The following is a 21,454-nucleotide window of genomic DNA, read 5'->3' as shown; positions in this document are numbered from 1 at the left end:
GGTCTGGCAATTACTTGACTGAGTTCCCTAAGTACCCTTGGGTGCAAGCCCGTTCCTGGTGATTTATTTTTGAAAAAAGAAACTCTGAAAAAGGGTATATCAGAACTAGTGGTGGGGCGGATAACCCAGGTCAAAGTCAGTTTAGTAAAAAGTGCCACGTCCTATTGGAATACATTCATGAAAACAAAAATTGAGGGGGACTTGTGGACTTTACAGGTACTGGTATGGAAACCAAATTCATTAACCACTTGCCGCCCGCCCTATTACAAATTGACGGCGGCAAAGTGGTTTCATTATCCTAACCGGACGTCATATGACGTGATTTGGATAATAAGCCGCTGCGCGCCCCCGGGGGCGCGCATCGCGGCGATCGTTGTTGCGGGGTGTCAGTCTGACACCCGGCAACTACGATCTCGGTAAAGAGTCTCCGACGGAGACTCTTTACCATGTGATCAGCCGTGTCCAATCACGGCTGATCACAGTGTAAATGGGAAGAGCCGGTAATCGGCTTTCCCTCACTCGCGTCTGTCAGACGCGAGTAGAGGAGAGCCGATCGGCTGCTCCTCTGACAGGGGGGGTCTGTGCTGATCGATTATCAGCACAGCCCCCCCGAGGATGCCCACACTGGACCACCAGGGACACCACTAGACCACCAGGAAAAAGGTAATAACAATCCATAATCCTCCCTAGACCACCAGGGTGCCAGTCAGCACAATGGGTGCCAATCAGTGCCCATAATGGATGCCAATCAGTGGCCACAATGGGCATCACTGATTGGCATGCATTATTGTTTGGCACTGATTGGCATCCATTACTATAACACCGATGCCGCCTATGAGTGCCCACCTGTGCCGCCTATGAGTGCCCACCTGTGCCGCCTGAGTGCCCACCTGTGCCGCCTGAGTGCCCACCTGTGCCGCCTGAGTGCCCACCTGTGCCGCCTATGAGTGCCCACCTGTGCCGCCTATCTATGCCCACCTGTGCCGCCTATCTATGCCCACCTGTGCCGCCTATCCATGCCCACCTGTGCCGCCTATCCATGCCCATCCGTGCCGCCCATCCGTGCCAGCTATCAGTGCCAATTTGTGCCACCTATCAGTGTCCGTCCGTGTCGCCCATCCGTGTCGCCCATCCGTGTCGCCCATCCGTGTCGCTCATCAGTGCCGCCTATCAGTGCCACTTCATTGGTGCCACATTGGTGCCCATCAGTGCCACCTTATCAGTGCCCATCAGTGTAGCCCCATCAGTGCCCATCAGTGAAGGAGAAAACATACTTATTTACAAAGTTTTGAAACTGAAACAAAAAAAAACATTTTTTTTTTCAAAATTTTCGGTACTTTTTTATTTGTAGCCCAAAAAATAAAAACCGTAGAGGTGATCAAATACCACCAAAAGAAAGCTCTATTTGTGGGAAAAAAATGATAAAAATTTCATTTGGGTACAGTGTAGCATGACCGCGCAATTGTCATTCAAAGTGCGACAGCGCTGAAAGCTCAAAATTGGTCTGGGCAGGAAGGTGTTTAAGTGCCCTGTATTGAAGTGGGTAAATCAAAGCATTTTTATTTATACAAAAAAGAAAAAACATACAAAAGTTAAAAACACAAATGAAAAACTAATTTGCTGATCCGACCAGTCTCAGCATAGGATTTTATCCATTGTATAGTAAATTACAAACATAATATCATAGTTAGGCACACATGATCAGCCAAAACGTTATGACCACCCCATGATCAGCCAAAATATTATGACCACCCCATGATCAGCCAAAATATTATGTCCACCCCATGATCAGCCAAAACATTATGACCACCCCATGATCAGCCAAAATATTATGACCCCCCATAATCAGCCAAAATATTATGACCACAATATGATCAGCCAAAACATGCCCACCCCATAATCAGCCAAAATATTATGACCACAACATGATCAGCCAAAACATTATGACCACCCCATGATCAGCCAAAATATTATGACCACCCCATGATCAGCCAAAACATTATGAACACCCCATAAAAAAAACATTTTAGAAAAAATAAATAAAATTATTTTAGAAAAAAAAATAATTACATTTTTTTTTTTCAAAAAATAAAATCATTTAAAAAAAATCATTTTTGTAAAAAGAAATCATTTTTGAAAAAAAAAATTTTTTTGGAAAAGAAAAAATCATTAAAAAAATGATAATAAACAATAATTTAAAAAAAAAATTGAAAAGAAATAATAATAATTTTTGAAAAAAATAATATATTAAAAAAATAAAATAAAAAATTCAGCTTTTTCAGCTAATGATGGGACTTTTTTTACTACTATTTATACTTTTTAAAATATTAAGCTTTTTAACACTTTACTTCAGCCACTCCAACCACACAACAGTTACTCAAGCCACTCCACCCAGTTACTTTCCCCATTCCAGTAGGTGGAGGCAAGAACACGTCACACAATTTCCCCAGAAATTGTAGCTTTTCTAGTTAAAGCAAACCCATCTCTCCTCCATGTTCTTTATATCTAAGATTTTATCCCAATTTATAACTTCTAGCAAGGTTCGTTGTTTAGGGAAGTCAGCCCTTTTGAAATTCAGTATTTTTGTGTTACCCTTGTGTTTCCTATTTGTGAGATTTATACTGAAGCCAATTGACCTGTGATCCCTGTTTCCTAAATTGCCCTGTATTTCCACATCCTTGATCAGGTTTGTATTATTGGTAATCAGTAAATCTAGTAACTCCTTGCTTCTAGTTGTTGCGCCTACCATCTGACCCATGAAATGTTGTACCCCAATGAAAAGTCAGCCCAGTGCTCTAGAATCCCAAATCCTTCCCTCTTACACTAGGTCTTTAGCCATGCATTCAGTTCTCTAATCTCCCCTTGTCTTCCCTATATTGCTCATTGCACAGGCAATATTTTATGACTTTGGGTATGTGGCAGATTCTCTTTATGGAGACATCAGTCTATTAGACCCATATCTCCACTGTCCTCTGCTACCTGCAATCAAGCACAGAGTGTGCTTGATCTGCTGTGCATCCAGCTTTTTAGCTGGGTTTCTGACAGTTCCGAAACTGGAAAAGCTCAGAGCTGAGCACTTTAGACTTCATGTAAAGCAAGGGAGAAGAAGGAATAGATATTCTCTTAACTCCTACCACTCATCATCCTGAACACACTTATTGTGGTCCTGAGCTCCCAGGAGCAGACATTCTGTAGCTGCCATTTAGGCATAGAACACTAGCATATCATTTGTAAGCCATCTTCCTTTATGCACCTTCTCACTCCTTGTAGGCACCACAGAGTGGTGTTTGGAGCAGGGACAGTCTGCAAATCACTGGCTACTAGGTCCACAAAGGTCCTTTATAGGTGTACAGTATCAAGGGTTGTACACGTATAATATACTTTCTTTCAGATATAGAAAGCATATTATACTTGACTGCTGTTCTGCTGAGCTGAGTGCTGACCGATTCTGTAGCTGTCTTTTATCAGTGTAGGGACTGAGGGACAGTTTGGTGTTTGGAGCAGGGACAGTCTGCAAATCACTAGCTACTAGGTCCACAAAGGTCCTTGTATAGGTGTACAGTATATAGGGTTGTACATGTATATTGTACTTTCTTTCAAATATAGAAAGCATATTATAGTGCACTGCATGCGGTGCTACTGACCGATTCTGCAGCTGTCGTTTCTCAGTGTAGGGAGGGACAGTTTGGTTTTTGGAGCAGGGACAGTCTACAATTCACTAGCTACTAGCTAGCTACTATTAGGTCCACAAAGGTCCTTTTAAGGACTGGTATAGGTGTACTATTTGGTGTGCAGTATATAGGGGTATAATACACGTATAAAATACTAGTATAGTGCGTTTCCACTGTGCAGCACTGTGACTGCTGAGCGGTTCAGCAGCGATACTACAAAGAGTGACAAACGCAATTAGAAAAAAGTATTATAAATGGTGTGATAGACCAGTGGCCCCCAAAAACCACAGATTGAAGCGGGGTGTTATATACCTTCTTCTACATACATACTGCACTTCTCTAGAGACTTTTGTCACAGGGTCATTTAAAAAATGACAGGCAGAGGAAGAGGCAGGCCCTTCTGCAGGGTTGGTAGGGGTAGGGCAGGAGCAACAGGCTTGAGCCAAAGTGGCAAATTGCAGAAGGTGCGCGCGATTACGTCAAAGGATGCACCAGACTTGGTTGAGTGGTTCACTCAGCCTTACTCTTCTCACTCTACTCTACTCTACTCTACTCTCACTCTTACTCTACTCTCCACCCTCCTCATCCTCTTGATCTGCACCCTCTTCTTCACTCTCTGCTATGTGCACCCCCAAAGACACTACCACCAACACCACCACCACCATATACCTTCCGCGTGAGTCACAGGAATTATTTTCCGATCCATATCAAGACATTTCCACTCTTGACATTGGATCAGGAACAGGAGGTAGCAACAACCGCCACTCAGCAGTCTGACGACAGTACCCAGATCAGCCCAAGGAGGATGTTGGTCCCCGGTGTTGCTGCCTACTCCTAGATCTCTAATTATAGCGGTGGGGAAGGTGATGTCGATGATGACGTGTCTAGTGATGTCACGTGGGTGCCCACAAGAGAGGAAGAGGAGGGGAGTTCAGAGGGAGATATGGACCAGCAGATAGGCAGGAGAAGCAGGAAGAACTTAGATTGCACAGGAGGGACAAAGCAGACTGCGAATGTATCAGGAGCTAGGCATCGACCATGTACGGTCACATCTGGCGCTCCCAGGACGCCGGCACATGGTTCCGCAGTGTGGGCTTTTTTTAACGTGTCTGCTGCTGACAATAGTGTTACCATCTGCAATCTTTGCAGTCAACGCATAAGTCGCGGTAAGCCCAACACTCACCTAGGGACGACCGCCTTAAGAAGGCATATGAGCAGCCATCACCGAGCCCAGTGGGAGCAACGGAACACACAAAGCCACACTCCAGGCTCTCACTGTCCAGCCTCGTCTTCTACTTCTCCTTCTCCTCACAATTGTCCTCCACTCCACCTTCCATCACGCCAAGCTCACATTTTTCTGCAAAAAGGCAAGCTTCCGTGGGCCAAATCTTCAAGCGTAAAAAAATGATGATGCCGGATAACCCTCTTGCCCAACGGTTGATGGCTGGCTTGTCAGAACTGATAGCCTGCCAACTACTGCCATATAAACTGGTGGACTCGGAGGCCTTTCGAAAATTTGTGGCCATTGGAACACCACAATGGAAGGTCCCAGGAAGGAAGTATTTCTCACAGAAGGGCATCCCAGAGCTATATGGCCATGTTCAGCGGCAAGTGAATGTATCTCTGTCACACAGTGTCGGTGCCAAGATACATCTGACCACAGACACGTGGTCTAGCAAACATGGGCAGGAAAGGTATATACCTTTTACTGCCCACTGGGTGAACCTTCTGACGGCCGTCAAGCATGTAACCCGTGGCACCCCTGTAGATTTGATTTTACCGCCACGGATTGCATGCAGGCCTGCCTCTTCCTCTCCTCCCCCTACTCAATCCTCACTCTCCTCCTCAGCTGACTCCTCCTTTTCTGCTGCTAGCGTCTCTTCCGCTGCACCGCCCAAGATCCCCAGAACCTATTTGACATGCCAGGTGAGACGTTGCCATGCTTTGCTGCGTCTGTTGTGCCTGGAAGCCAAGAGCCACACTGGCCCTGCACTCCTTTCAGCTTTGCGTTCACAGGCAGATCAGTGGCTAACACCGCTCAATTTGACAGTTGGTAAAGTGGTGTTTGACAACGGTGCCAATCTGCTTAGCGCATTGAAACAGGGAAAAATTACGCACATGCCATGCATGGCACACGTCTTAAACTTGGTTGTGCAGCGATTTGTTGTCAAATACCCTGGGGTCAAGGACATCTTGCGGCAGGCAAGGAAAATCTCGTCCCATTTCAGAAGATCTTACACGGCCATGGCTCGCCTTGCTGACATTCAGCTGCGACACAATCTGCTGGTCAGATGTCTTATTTGCAATTGCCCGACGCAATGGAACTCAACCTTCTATATACTTGATAGGCTGGTGTCAGTGCTCTCTATCACGTGCTGGTGTCAGTGCACTCTATCACGGTGCTGGTGTCAGTGCACTCTATCACGGTGCTGGTGTCAGTGCACTCTATCACAGTGCTGGTGTCAGTGCTCTATATCACGGTGCTGGTGTCAGTGCTCTATATCACAGTGTTGGTGTCAGTGCTCTATATCAAGGTGCTGCTGTCAGTGCTCTATATTACGGTGCTGGTGTCAGTGCTCTATATCACGGTGCTGGTGATCAACTCCTGCACCCTCTTCATAGCCTACCCTGACCTTTCCTCTCCTCCATTGCCTTCATGCGCTCCTGAGTGCTGAATTGTCAAAATTTCACATATAAAAAAAGAATGCTTGTAGTTGTCGATCCCAGATTCACTTCATACATGTGTTATGTCAGTGGCCATGTGGTGGGACTATCTGTGCACAGCTAGTAAGTATTTTGTGGCTGAAAATATGACCTGTAGGTTTTTAAAGTTCGCTTGCCATTGAAGTCAATGGGGCCCACCGCAAACTTTGCGGTTCGCAAACTTTTGGCCGCATTCGCGGTTCGCGTTTGCGAAACGTCCCGTCGGAAGTTCGTCCATCTCTGCATGTAATACAGCTAGTGAACTATGGGTCATACAGGTATCATAGCACTTGTTTTGTCCCACATATACTTTATGTATTTTTTTTTCTTTTGTTGTATTGAACTGTATCGGGTTACTTATGTTCTGAAATATGCTGACATCATGTGCTTGTTTGGGGCCACTACAACTAGTTTACTTATATGATTTGGTATTCCACTATGTCTTCCCATCCTGTTTAGTGCTAGTTAGCGTAGTACTAGCTAGACCAGCGGTGGTCGTTCATAAGGAGCGCAGTGGCACCGCTCCCCAATCCATGCGCCTGGCCCCAATCTACTTTAAGAGCGCCAGATGCATGGATTCCAATGTTTTTTTTTTGTAAGCACATGATTAGAGCCCGAGGATTTTTTATTTATTTTTTTATTATATTTTTATTAGTATTTGACATATCCATTAAAACAAACCTTATCACATATTCACATTTACCAAAAAATAAGAACATCCTTATCAGTTTCCGCTACCCCCCCCCCCCCCAAAAAAATGTTTTAATTATACACCCCCCCTGTGCCCGGCTCCTTATCTACCTGAAGAGTGCCAGATGCATGGATTCCAACTTTTTTTGTAAGCACATGATTAGAGCCTGAGGCTCTAATTGGCTTCAAAAAAGGGTGGGTTTGGGATGCCCTGAGCCCACCCAGTTGTTTGAAAATAGTAAATTAATATTCACTATTGTCTTCTTGATTCCCCTCCTGGCCAATCAGGAAGCGGGTCCTGAGATCCAATTGGCCAAGGAGTCTTAGGACTCCTGGCCAATCGGGTCTCAGGACCCACTCCCTGTTCGGCTATGAGGAGAAGCAATGGCCTCAGAGCGAGGAGCAGAAGCCCTACCCTGGATCCTTGTCATCTGCCTCCTAAGGTAAGGAGGCCTCTGACTGCCGCCTTCCCGCACATCTCCCATGAGGCATAGGTTGATCACTGCCTTCCTGTCTGCTTCATGCGCGTGGGGGGGGGATGTTGCCTTGCAGTAGGTCTACTGTGGGTGGAGGGTAGCATTGGTTTGCCTCCCCCCCCAAAATATTGAGCACCAGCCCTCCCTGTTCCCTCAGTCATTGTTAGTTCTTTGCAGAGAAAGGACTTAGAAAAGTAATTGTCTTCTTAGCCCTTTAGCCCTTGTACACATGGTCGGACATTCCGACAAAAAAATCCGTCGGATTTTGTCAGACGGATTTTGTCCGAAACTGGTGTTGCATACACACGGACGGACAAAGTTGTCGGAAAATCCGACCGTACGTAACGTGATGACGTTATTTAGTTACGACAGGACTACGTTCAGGCTAGTAGCTGATCTGAGCATGCGTGGCACTTTGTACGATCGGAATTCTCCACGCACAATCGGACAAAGTCCGATCGGATCATGTTGTCGGAAAGTTTTATAGCCCAGCTCTAAAACTTTGTTGGTTGGATATTCCGACGGAAACAGTCCGATGGAGCCCACACACAGTCGGATTATCTGACAACACGGTCCGATCGGACATTTTCCATCGGAATGTCCGACCGTGTGTACAAGGGCTTACAGTACAAAAGACTGGAAAAATATACTCTATACTGCACATATCTGAAGTAAAATTGCATTGAATTCAAATTCTGCATCGTATTGAAGAGTTAAGCTGCTTGTGGATGGTGCCAAGTCAGCAGGTGACCATACTGTCTGGACAAACTGGGCCTATAAGTGTATGTCATTACATAAAGCTTAATTTGAAAAAGAACAGCACTAAATAGATTAATAAGTGCCTACATACATTAATATAATTTATAAAAAAACTCTGGCTCACCGAAAATTCAACTTTTAATGGTCTTCCCTTTGGTTTCAATTTGTAGTCCATGGCAAATAACCGATAAAGAACTGGAAAAAGGCAAGAGAAGCAAAACATTAAATTCTGCTCTATTTAATATAGCAGTATGCTGGGACAAAACTACAACCACAAAGTCCTCAAGAGTGGCCCCATCCAACCCCCTTTTACCAATCTGTCTTTACATGACTATCACTTATAGGACAAGAGGGAGACCAATGCTGTCTTCTGCTGATCTAGTCCATACTCTTTAGGTTCCAACTTGAGGCCAAACCCGAAAAGAAATGGAACAAAAAAAAAAAACACTGAGAGGTACAATTTTTCCTCCTAATAACTGCTTCTTTCTGTTTGTCAATTTTTATGTACACTGCATAGAATGCATAGGATGCATTAAGGTGAAAAAACACCAAGGTTTACAAACTCTTTAAGGAGACTTGGTGACATAGCTGACCCTCCTTTCCCTCCTAGAATATGATTCCTGCAATGAACACTAGGAGATGTCGTTTTCTAGGGGTGCTGTACTATGAATATGAGTAAGACTGTGAACTATAGCACCAGAAAAACTGTGCAAACCAAGGAGAGAGCAGAGATTTCTTGGGTTTTGAGCTGGAGGTCTGTGCAAACAGTACGGGGAAACCACAGTGTGTGGACCTGTTGCTGTGTGAGCCTACACTGGAAGAGAGCGTGGTGAGGGCTGAAGTGCCAAAGACTGAACCATAAGGGTTTCCTGCCGCTTAGGACCGGAGAGGAACAGATCTGCTGCCTGTGTGAGTCTGTGCCTACCTCAGACCATACGGATAAGGACAATAAAGCCGGATTAAAGTGGTTCTGCACCTTAAAAAAAATATTAAAAGCCAGCAGCTACAAATATTGCAGCTGCTGACTTTTAATAAATTGAAACCTACCTGTCCCAGGGTCCAGCAATGTCGGTGGCAGATGACGAGCGATCGCTCATCTCTCTTCTGCCCCCGCCGCCATCCTCTGTCAGGGAATCAGGAAGTGAAGTGTTGCGGCTTCACTGGCCGGTTCCCTACTGCGCATGCGCGAGTCGCGCTGCGCATCTCTGCTGGTCCCCGCTGTGTCCTGGGTACTGTGTGTTTCCCAGAACGGGGGGGGGGGGCACAACAGGGCAGCGGTCTGCGGCGGTCTGTCCCGGAAGTGGGTGCAGATACCTGGATTATCCAGGTAACTGCACCCCCTCCCCCTGAAAGGTGCCGATTGTGGCACCGGAGGGGGGACGGATCAGATGAGCGGAACTTTAGGGTGGAGAACCGCTTTAAGCTTAGAGGCCCTGATCGTGAGGACTGAAATACTGAGGCCTATGTTCTGGAGTATAGCACACTAGCAAGTATAAAGGATAAGGTTCACCATGTACCAGGACTTGTGATTCAGTTGTGCTCATTTTGCCACTGTTAGTGATCCAATGCAACAGGATACTGCCTTTTTGCTTAACCATTTCAGCCCCAGAGGATTTGGCTGCCCAATGACCGGGCCACTTTTTGCGATTCAGCACTGCGTAGTTTTAACTGACAATTGCGCGGTCCTGTGAAGTGGCTCCCAAACAAAATTGACGTCCTTTTTTTTCCTCACAAATAGAACTTTATTTTGGTGGTATTTGATCACCTCTGCGGTTTTTATTTTTTGCGCTATAAACAAAAATAGAGCGACAATTTTGCTATAATAAATATCCCCAAAAAATATATAAAAAAACTATTTTTTTCCTCAGTTTGATTGGTTTGCGTAAAAGTTATAGTGTCTACAAAATAGAAGATAGTTTTATGGCATTTTTATTATTTATTTTTTTATTAGTAATGGCGGCGATCAGCGATTTTTATCATGACTGCGACATTATGTTATGGCTGACACATTGGACACTTTTGACATCATTTTGGGACCATTGTCATTTATACGGCGATCAGTGTTATAAAAATGCACTGATTACTACAGTGTAAATGACACTGACAGGGAAGGATTTAACCACTAGGGTGTGAGGAAGGAGTTAAGTGTGCCCTAGGGAGTGATTCTAACTGTGTGGGGGCTGGGCTTGCTGTGACACGACACTGATCGCTGCTCCCGATGACAAGGAGCAGACAATCAGTGTCCTGACAATAGGCAGAACAGGGAGATGCCTTGTTTACACAGGCATCCCAACGTTCTGCAGCTCAGTGACACGATCGTGGGACAGGCCCATTTGCCTGTCCATGCCATTCTGCCAACATAAAAGTATGTGCTGTGGTCGGCAAGTGGTTAAATGCCCAAAAGTAGTTTACTGCATGCAGTCTTAAAGGGATGGTAACAAGTGCACCACTGTACAGCTTGAGCCTCAGTAGGGTTGCCACCATTCCTTCAAGGCAGACCTGAATACTTGAGCATCACGGGGCAATTTTTTAAAATTTTTCGCAGTAAACACTATATGATTATAAAAGACCTGGAACACATTTAGATGACCCAAGGAGAGTAGTAATGTGGCAAAGGGTGCCACGGCAAACAGTGGGTGTGGCCAAATTTTTCTGGTTGACATAATCGCCCTGCCCTTCAGTAATGTCAAACCTGCCCCCGAACAGCTGCCCACAGCTCAGAGAGGGCAACAGTTTTGTGTGTGACTATTTCGGATACTTGGGGAGACACAGTCTAGTCTGAATAATGTGTCCAGATTTCAGGCACACTGAAACCATATCTCCCAACTTTTTGAGATGGGAACGAGGGACACCTACTTGGCATAGGACACACCTGCTGCCACGCCCATTTAAAGGAGAATTATACAAAAAAAGATTAGGTAAACCCACAAGTGCTATTCCATTCCTTTATATTGGTATTTGCAATGTACAAATGCAGCCATTTAGAAATTGGATGAAAGGTTTAGCATTGGGAAACACTTTTTGAAATATAAAAAGTGCATTTTATATACAACTATATAGAATAGACCAAAATAAAGGACACATGAGGAGGAAAGTGGAACTTTGTTCCAAATCTGAGACGGTCCCTCAAAACCACTGACAGTTAGGCCGCGTACACACGCGGGGACTGTTCGCCCAACTTTGTCCGTCAAACAGTTTCGGCAAACAGTCCGCTCAAAATTAGCATGGACGGACATGGCCACACACGACGTACGAACAGTTTGCTGAAACCGTGCGCGATGACGTGAACGGCACGTACGACGGGACGAAAAATACGACGTCCTATACACTGCATTATAACTTTCGGCGTGTAAAGCCTTTCTGAGCATGCGCGGAACTTAGTTTGTCGAACAAGCCTACACACGAGGGAACTGTTCGCTGAAACCTTGTTCAGCGGACTGTTCGCTGAAACTGTCCGCTGAAAGCCCACACACGAGCGGACTGTTTGCCGAAACACTGTTCAGCGGACAAAGTTGGGCGAACAGTCCCCGCGTGTGTACGCGGCCTTAGGAGCTATGCTAAAACCCAGGCATATGATTCAAAGCCTGGACTGCCTGGGTGAATCCTGAACAGGCGGCAACCCTAAGCCTCATCGTTAGCTGGCTGAAAAAGCAAGTGAGGCATCGTATATCAAACAGTTACTTCATAGAGGCAACTGTAAATATATAATATACTGTATATATTAATACAAGTATTGATATAAAATTGAAAGGATTTATAATCCTTTCTCGCTTTCCAAAATGAAAAGTTTTGGCTACCCATAAACTTTAATCAACTGATCAATGTATTCATCCAACTGATTTTGTGAACTACCTTTTGACCCCGGGGTGTAGATGGGCTTGTCCGTCTGTATGAAGACATATCCAGCATGATACGACAACATGATAACTTTCTCCACCTGACAAACATTGGACTTCAGTAAAACCGAGACAAACTGCTTCTTTGTTGGGTCTATGAATTCATTTCGTGCTGAAATCTGAAAGTAAAGTAGAGTAGATAATTCTGACAATTCTGAAATATATATATATATATATAAATAAAAACTTGTATCTGCTTTTTGTTTGTAGATTTACTTGTTTGGCAGAAAAAGAAATGTTTCATAAACTATTAGGCATGTGACAACAACAGAGACGTACAGTATGTTTACGGCTTGATTCTGCTTCTGCTTGAGGCTGTCAATGCTCAACAGGTGATGATAAAGGCAGGCATCCATTGACACACACAGCGGGGCTTGGCCCCCGCCCCCAGCTCATATGTCACTGGCTTTAATTGACAGCAGCGTGAGCCAATGCTCCTGGTGCTATCAATCTAGCCAATGAGGCCCAGAGACAGTGGTTGGAGTTTCTGTGCTCAATCCCATCGCTGGAACGATTGGGTTCAGGTAAGTAAAAGGGGGGCTCTGGGGGGGGGGTGCTGCACTACAAAAGGTTTTTCACCTTAATGCATAGAATGCATTAAGGTGAAAAACCTTGTGGGTCGCTCTTATTTTGTTTATTAAAAAAAAAAGACTTGACCAAGCATTACTCTTTATGCTATGGTGCTGATGGGGCTTTTCCTATATGCCAACCACCTCCCTATAAAAGTCAGGATTCCCATCAGTCTTTTGTCAATGTGTGTTAGAATAGATGGGAACAGCTGACAGAGTGTTTTCAGGGAAAGATAGTTTCTACAATACAGTGCTGTACTCTATAGTGGTGCATACAGCGTTATATAAAGTGATATATACAGTGCTTTGTTGTGCTACATAACAGTGAATTGCAGTGTGGTGGGTTACAAAGTGTGGACTGTGGAATGCATTTGCCCATCTCTACCACTCCCCCATCCATACTCACTGTGTTGTATTGCGAATTTCATCGTGGTGGGTTACATATTACTGTGCATTCATAGGACTACCTTTTGTAAGTGTCAGCCACAACTTCTTTTCCAGTTTAGCAGCTAACATCTCCTCACCCTTTTAATTTCTTACTTTTTCCTTTTTTTTTCCAGCATCCTTGACCAAGGAGGTACTGTATATATTCCCATCCAAGAAGCAAATAAAGTGAAGAGCCCAACAGTGCTGATGTCAATTGACGCCGAAAAGGCCTTTGACAGGCTAGATTGGGAGTTTATTTACGAAACCCTAAGTTATAAGGGAGTAGGGGAGAGAATGATGAGATGGATCAAAGCATTATACACTCACCCAACGGCCAGAATAAGAGTTAACGGATCCCTGTCTCGCCCCCTAGAGTTGTTCAATGGGACGAGACAGGGATGTCCGCTTTCGCCGCTACTATTTGTTCTGAGCCTTGAACCCCTCTTGGTGGCAATACGTAGGAATCAGGATATCCAGGGTATCAGGGTGGGGGGGATGGAATATAAATTATCGGCATTTGCAGATGATGTGTTATTGTATATAACTAATCCAAGAACTTCTATCCCCCCGATCCTGAAGGAAATAGAGTATTATGGAAGATTATCAAACTTTAAAATAAATCTTACGAAGACAGAGATCTTAAACTTGAATGTACCAGAGGAACAACAGAGTGCCCTTGCATCAAGTTTTCCATTTAGATGGTGCAAGGGGGAGTTGAAGTATCTAGGGATAAAATTGACCCCACAGAGACAAGGTCTCTATGATGCAAATTATATCCCGCTCCTAAATAAAATTAAAAAAATAATAAATAACATGAGGTATAAAGCAGTATCCTGGATGGGTAGAGTAAATGTAATAAAAATGATTATTCTTCCTATAGTAAATTACACATTTCAAATGATTCCTGTTCCGATCCCAATGTGCTTCTTTAGGAAGTTAAAAACGTTAATGATGACATTTGTATGGCCCTTGAAACGAGCGCGTATATCATATAAAGTCTTGGTAAAGGGAAAAGATAAGGGGGGAGTAGCATTACCAGATGCTAAAAAATATTATGAGGCAATAATAATAGCTAGAGTTGTAGATTGGATATATAATCAGAAGGAAAAAGGTTGGGTAAACTTAGAAACGAGACTGAGTGGAGTCCCGCTAGAAAAAATGGTATGGATACCACCTGAACAGCGGAATTTAGGAGAAAATACGAGTAATTTAACGAGACACACGTTAAGAGTATGGGATAGTATTAATAGGGCACATAAATGGACTCACAATTCACCGTTAATGTCACTATTGGATACAGATTATTTCCTGCCAGGGAAAGAGGAACGTCTATATTTTAGTAGATGGGCAAGTAAAGAGGAAATAAAATTAGGAGAAATTATTAAAGGGAATAGGTTGAATACGTATACGGAACTCACACAAGATTGGGGACAAAAGCCTCTGGACAAATGGAGGTACACTCAAATCTCACATTTTGCACAGAGTTTACCAGGCCCACTGCGGGGATTAGAGTCTTTGAGACCTTTTGAGAATTTACTGAAGGATAATAAGTGTATGGTCCGAAAAGTATCAAAAATTTATAAAATATTAAGACAAGAAAATGATTTAGAATTTCCGGGATTTATAGGGAAATGGGAAGAAGATTTAGGAGCACTAAGGAATGATGAACATAGGATAAAAATATGTAAGCTCACCCACACATTAACAAGAGAAGTCCGTATGATAGAGATGTCGTATAAATTACTAGCAAGATGGTATATGACTCCGAAAAGCATGCAGAGGTTTACAGGGGCACAGCAGGCACTGTGTTGGAGGGAGTGTTCGGAGGAGGGCTCCCTCTCACACATATGGTGGAGTTGCCCTAAAATATCCCCGTTTTGGGATAAAATTGTGGAAATTATAAGCCTGGTGACACAAAAGAAATTTAAGAAAGACCCCTGGATATGTCTCTTTCACGACACTGAACTAGGAGTAATACAATACAGGACCACGATAGTCCCCCACCTCCTCAATGCCGCCAAGATATTGATTCCTCGTTATTGGAAATCTAAACAAATCCCAGGAATTATGGAATGGGTTCAGAGGGTCGAAAAAAACGAGGAAAATGGAGGAATCATTACATAAATTACAAAATACAGAGGAAAAAGATCATGGGGAGTGGCAACACTGGTTGGCATTGTTGGAGAGGGAGGACTGTCGTGAAATGTTTGAGGGTTAAGGGGACAGAGTGGGAGAGGACAGGGGATTGTTTTTTTTTTTTTTTTTTTTTTTTTTTCTTCTGGGGGGGGGGGGTTAAAGAAATTAGGGAGTGTAAGTAATGGTTTGTAATATATTTGTATGTGAATAAAGGTATAATTGACTATTAAACGAAAAGAAAGAGAAGGAAAGGTAAAAGAAAAATTTGCCACAATGATGTCAAAAGGAGTTAGCGGAGACATGAACAGTGAGTTGATTATACTCCGCAAGGATAAAGTAACGGACTGAGATGGCAAGAAAAAAAGAAAAAAAAAAATAAATAAATAAATAAATAAATATTCCCCCAGCTGCTGAAGCATAAGAAAAATATTCACCTGATCATCTTCATGGCCACAATTAGGGATGAGCTTCGTGTTCGAGTCGAACGTACGTTCGACTCGAACATTGGCTGTTCGGCCGTTCGGCGAATTCCGAACGTTTGGGTCGTTCGCGTCAAAATTCGAGTGACGCGCGCGCGGACCACAATGCACTGCGGTGGCGCAGTGCATTGCTGCCCCATGATTGGCTAAGCATGCACTGTGACCCCGCATGCTTGGCCAATCGCAGCGCCGGCAGCGAGGAGAGCCATGATTGGCCACAGGCATCCTGCCTGTGGCCAATCATAGCTCAGGCTGTGTAGTGCACGCCCCACACTATATAAGGCCGCCTTTGAGGCGGCCTCGTGTAGTGTGTTACTTAGCATCTGAAGCAGTGGGTGTTCTGTGTACCTTCAACACAGTACACACCAATCGTTTTTGGCTGATTTCCTATCTTGCTGCTGTGTAGTGGTTGTTGTCTGTGCCCTGACTGCAGTATACACCACTATATTCACCTCACCTATATAGCTAGTGATCTAGCTTTAACCGCTTAACAACTGCCCATTGCCGATTAACGGCTTCAGGGGGGTTGTTTAACTCTGAGAGGCCATTAATTAACGGCCTCCCAGAATTCTGCTCTCGCGTGCCCCGAGGTGTGCGCACTTGAGAGCATCCGTGACCGCCGGGTTGCATCACGGATCAGGGTAAACGGCCGCTCATAGCGGCCGTTTACCACGTGATTGCTCCGTCAAATGACGGAGTGATCACTTGGAAACAAACCGGCGTCATGTTATGACGCCTGTTCCTCCCTCCCCTCTCTGTACCGATCGGTACAGCGGAGGGGAAAGAGATTGGTGTCAGCAGCGATGTGGGCTGCATCTGCAGTGCCCACATCGCTGCTCACCGAATTTAACCCCTCAATTCCCTGCCAATACTCTGCAATACCAGTGCATACTCTGCAGTACCCTGCCATTACTCTGCAGTACCCCGCCATTACTCTCCAGTGCAGTACCCTGCCATTACTCTGCAGTGCAGTACCCTGCCATTACTCTGCAGTACCCCCCATTACTCTGCAGTACCCCCCATTACTCTGCAGTACCCCCCATTACTCTGCAGTAACCCCCATTACTCTGCAGTACCCTCCAATACTGTGCAGTACCCGCCATTACTCTGCAGTACCCGCCATTACTCTGCAGTACCCCAATACTCTGCAGTACCCTGCCATTACTCTGTAGTACCCCCCAATACTCTGCAGTACCCTGCTATTACTCTGTAGTACCCCGCCAATAGCCCGCCAATACTCTGTAATACCCTGCCATAAATTGCCATACCCAGCCATACTCAGAGATACCCAGCCATACTCGGTGATACCCTGAAATACCCAGCCATAGACGCCCCCCACCCCTCACCGCCCTCCGGTGCTTCTACCAACTCGCCAGTACGATCAAAGCCAGAATCTTTTTTTTATTTTTTATTTCAGGCTTCCCAGCCTAGAGGTGAGATGTGGGGTCATATTGACCCCCCAGATTTCACTGTAAAGAGGACCTGTCACCCCATATTCCTATTACAAGGGATGTTTACATTTCTTGTAATAGGAATAAAAGTGATCAAAAATATATTTTTGGGGAAAAAAATGTCAAACTAAAATAAATAAAGTAAAATGAACAATAAAAAAATAAAATAAAAATTAAAGCGCCCATGTCCCCATGTGCTCGCATGTGCCACACATGTGAGGTATCGCCGAGAATGTTAGAGCGAGAGCAATAATTCTAGTCCTAGACCTCCTCTGCAACTCAAAACATGTAACCAGTAAAAAAAAAAATTAAAGCGTCGCCTATGGGGATTTTTTAAGTAGCGAAGGTTTGGCGCCATTCCACGGGCATGTGCAATTTTGAAGAGTGACATGTTTGATATCTATTTTCTCAGCATAACTTCATCTTTCACTTTATGCAAACATTGGGCTAACAAGTGGTTAATAATAGAGCTTGCAGTCAGTAGTGTTAGGAGATAGTGCGTGCTGTCTGCGTGCTCTGTACCCAGTACATACCGCTATAATATAGGGCAGGCCCCTACTTTCAAACATCCAACTTACAAACATCTCCTACTTGCAAACGCAAGGAGACAGCAGCAAGTGAGATGAAAAAAGATGGACGACAAAACAAATTATACAGGGGTGATAACCCTTCCCTATGTTTTCCAAAAAGCTTAAAGATAGTTTTTTTGACTGGAGCTACACTTTAAAAATGTACCGGTTGAAAATGACAAACAGATTCAACTTAACACAACAAACCTACACAGTCCCTGTCTTGTTTGCACCGCCTGTATACTGCTGTTCTGAGTATATAGGGCCTGGGGGCCACACGCATTTCCTTTTTTTAATATGGGTACGGGGTTCCCCTTAATATGCGTACAAGACCCAAATAGGCTGGTAATGGGCAGGGAGGGCTACCCATGCCATGTTTCTCAATGATTTTCAACCATATTGCAGGAACCAGATATAACATTAAAACCGCAAGCAGTTTTAAATGGTGTTATTTCCGTTTAATGTCATTTTGTGCAGGGACTGTTCTAAACACGGGAAACACGTGGCACTTCACAGGCATACTACAGTGCTCCCGCCAAAACGGCAGTTTTTAAAACTTTTTTTTGCAGTGACCCATGTCCCCTGAGGCAGGAGGCAGGTCCCCAAACCCTTTTTAGGACACTATCTTGCATATTAGCCGTTAAAATTAGCACTTTCCAATTCGAACGTTCGAGTCCCATAGACTTCAATGGGGTTCTAACGTTCGTACCGAACGCGGGGGTCGTTCGCAAGTTCTGGTGCGAACCGAACCGGGGGGTGTTCGGCTCATCCCTAGCCACAATATCAATGTCAGTTTAGTATTTTCTCTTTGCTTTCTGCACCACATTACAGTGGTAGGGTTCACATGACGACAGTCCAACAAGGCAGTAAATTTATGGAACATCGAGAAGAATGTAGGATATTGAGCACACCACTGGAGCTGGTTGTGCCAGCCTCTGTCCTACAACTTTGTGATAGGGACATCTTAGGCACCTCTACCTCCTCAATGGCCTTGACTCTTCAGAACCACCCCCCTCCCCCAAGTAACCAAGAGTCTACACAATGGCTCAAGCAAAACACTGCCATGCTGATTTTCAGCTGCTCAGGACAGGAGCAACAGTGGGGCATTGATTCTGTCAGCTTTTCAAGGGTGAGGTGGTAGTTAGATAAACCCATGCCATCTTGTGCCAGGAAAGGTCATATGTGATAATGGCACAAACCTGCTCTCGGCTTTTCAGCACATATACCTTGCCTGTCACATGCCCTCAACCTGGTGGTGCAGCAATTCATTGTAAGGTCCCCTGGCTTCTAAATTGTCCTGCAGCAGGCCAAAAGCCTCTTCAGGTGGTCATACCTAGAAAGTGTTTGCCTGGCCCAAATTCTGTGGTAAAACAAGTTGCCTGCCTGCCAGCCAGCTGATAAGTGTTATGCTGACACCTGGGACCTGATTTTGGCAATAATGCAGAAGTTGCACTTGCAGCAGAAGGCTTTCAAAGAGTATTTGTGTAAGTACAGGACAGAATGGTGGGCCATGACCAGGTGTGGAAAAGTGACACAATTCCTCTGGCTCCTTAGATCTGCATTCAATCAGCATTGCAGCGATGGAGGCTTGGAGTTGTGACTCCTGCAAAACTCACTCTGGTGTTCCTGCTGGAGCACACACTGTGTGGTGTAATAGACCAGCAATGGAGGCACAGTAGCAAAAGGAAGGGAAGAACTTTCTGGTGTCTTAGGGCTCACAGGATCCTTTCATAAGTGGCTCCATTCCTGTGAGGCATGAGCAGGCACGAGGAGGAGGGTTGGAGTGCTGGTGTTGTGGGGAGGAGGACATCATGGAGCAAGTTTTGAGGGGTGTATTTTACCCATCGTAAACTCTAGGAGTTGTACAGTGGGGCAAAAAAGTGTTTAGTCAGCCACCAATAGGGATGAGCTTCGAGTTTGAGTCAAACTCATATTCGACTCGTACATTGCCTGTTCGCCTGTTCAGCGAACAGTAAACAATTTGGGGTGTTCGTGGCAAATTTGAAAAGCTGTAGAACACCCTGTACAAGTCAATGGTATGGTTCAGGGGGGGCGCCCCTGTTTCCCTGCGGCCTGCTAGGTTGTGTGCTTAGATAAAGGGTCTGGTATGGATTTTTAGGGGTAACTCCACGCCATTTTTAAAAAAAAATTGGGGTGGAGTTCCCCTTAAAATCCATACCAGACCCAAAGGGTCTGGTATGGATATTTAGGGGGAACCCCATGTCATTTTTTTTATTTGACACAGGGTTCCCCTTAATATCCATACCAGACCTGAAGGGCCTGGTAATTGATTTTGGGGGAACCCCACACTTTTTTTTTTTTTCTATCAATGACTTTCAATGACTGTTCTCTGTATTACGGGGAGCTGACAATTCATTATAGCCGTGAGTAATTTTAAATGACTTTTTTTCCTACAGAAATTACACATTGTGCAGGGACAGTTCTAAGCACAGGAAACATGCGCCCTTATACTATAGACACCCCCCAGGTACGAAATTTAAAGGAATATTTCACTTTTATTGTTTTACTTTAAGCATTATTAAAATCACTGCTCCCGAAAAAACAGCAGTTTTTAAAACTTTTTTTTGCATTGATACAAGTCACCTGGGGCAGGACCCAGGTCCCCAAACACTTTTTAGGACAATAACTTGCATATTAGCCTTTAAAATTAGCACTTTAGATTTTGAACGTTTGAGTCCCATAGACTTTAACTGCACCAGGCTGGGAAGAGTGAATCTGCAATAGGCAAGCAGCTTGGTGTGAAGAAATCAACTGTGGGAGCAATAATTAGAAAATGGAAGACATACAAGCAGGGGCGTAACTATAGGGGGTGCAGCAGTCGCGACCGCAACTGGGCCCTGTGATGCAGGGGGCCCATGCAGCCCCCTCTACATATGGCCAGCAGCAGCAGCATAGGCAGCTAGCACACACTATTACATACCCCTTCCATATCCCCCCGAGGACAGGGACCCCTTCTCACCTGGGGGCAGTAACTTCATCTGTCCTGGAGAAAAGGACCTCATCTCTTCTGAGGACAGGGACCCAATCCTGCCTAGGGACAGTCCCCCAATGGGGCACCTAAAAAGTAAAAAAAAAAAAAAAAAACTACTGATACCAGTGGTGGAACTACAGGGCTCACAAAGGTCATACCTGTGACGACGCCCTGGAGTTCCACCGCCGGACTCGGAGGGAAGGGCCCTGGCTGGGGTTCAGGGGGCCCTTCATGGTTTCTTGCATCGGGGCCCTGAAGGTTCTAGTTACGCCACTGCATACAAGACCACTGATAATCTCCCTCGATCTGGGACTCCACGCAAGATCTCACCCTGTGGGGTCAAAATTATCACAAGAACGGTCAGCAAAAATCCCAGAACCACACTAGGGGGATCTAGTGAATGACCAGCAGAGAGCTGGGACCAAGGCAACCATCAGTAACACACTACGCCGCCAGGGACTCAGATCCTGCAGTGCCAGACATGTCCCCCTGTTTAAGCCAGTACATGTCCGGGTCCGTCTGAGGTTTGCTAGAGAGCATTTGGATGATCCAAAAGAGGATTGGGAGAATGTCATATGGTCACATGAAACCAAAGTAGAACTGTTTGCTAGAAACACAACTCGTCGTGTTTAGAGGA

General features: G+C 44.9%; 1 protein-coding gene across 1 annotated transcript in view; it reads right to left on the bottom strand.

Moving 5' to 3' along the window:
• The window catches only part of LOC143961246 (complement C3-like), a 659,302-nt gene that overhangs the window by 578,503 nt on the left and 59,345 nt on the right, over positions 1–21,454 (bottom strand). Inside the window, exons 3-4 of the mRNA XM_077470481.1 lie at positions 12,152–12,314; positions 8,424–8,494 (exon numbers count right to left, since the gene is read on the bottom strand). Of these exons, the coding sequence (XP_077326607.1) occupies positions 8,424–8,494; positions 12,152–12,314 (234 nt within the window). The remainder of the gene's footprint in view (positions 1–8,423; positions 8,495–12,151; positions 12,315–21,454) is intronic.

Source organism: Lithobates pipiens, unplaced genomic scaffold (genome assembly GCF_037356315.1).
Source record: "Lithobates pipiens isolate NorthernLeopardFrog02 unplaced genomic scaffold, aLitPip1_a1.2 Scaffold_8, whole genome shotgun sequence".
Taxonomy (NCBI): domain Eukaryota; kingdom Metazoa; phylum Chordata; class Amphibia; order Anura; family Ranidae; genus Lithobates; species Lithobates pipiens.
This window is presented reverse-complemented; position numbering and strand designations above follow the sequence as displayed.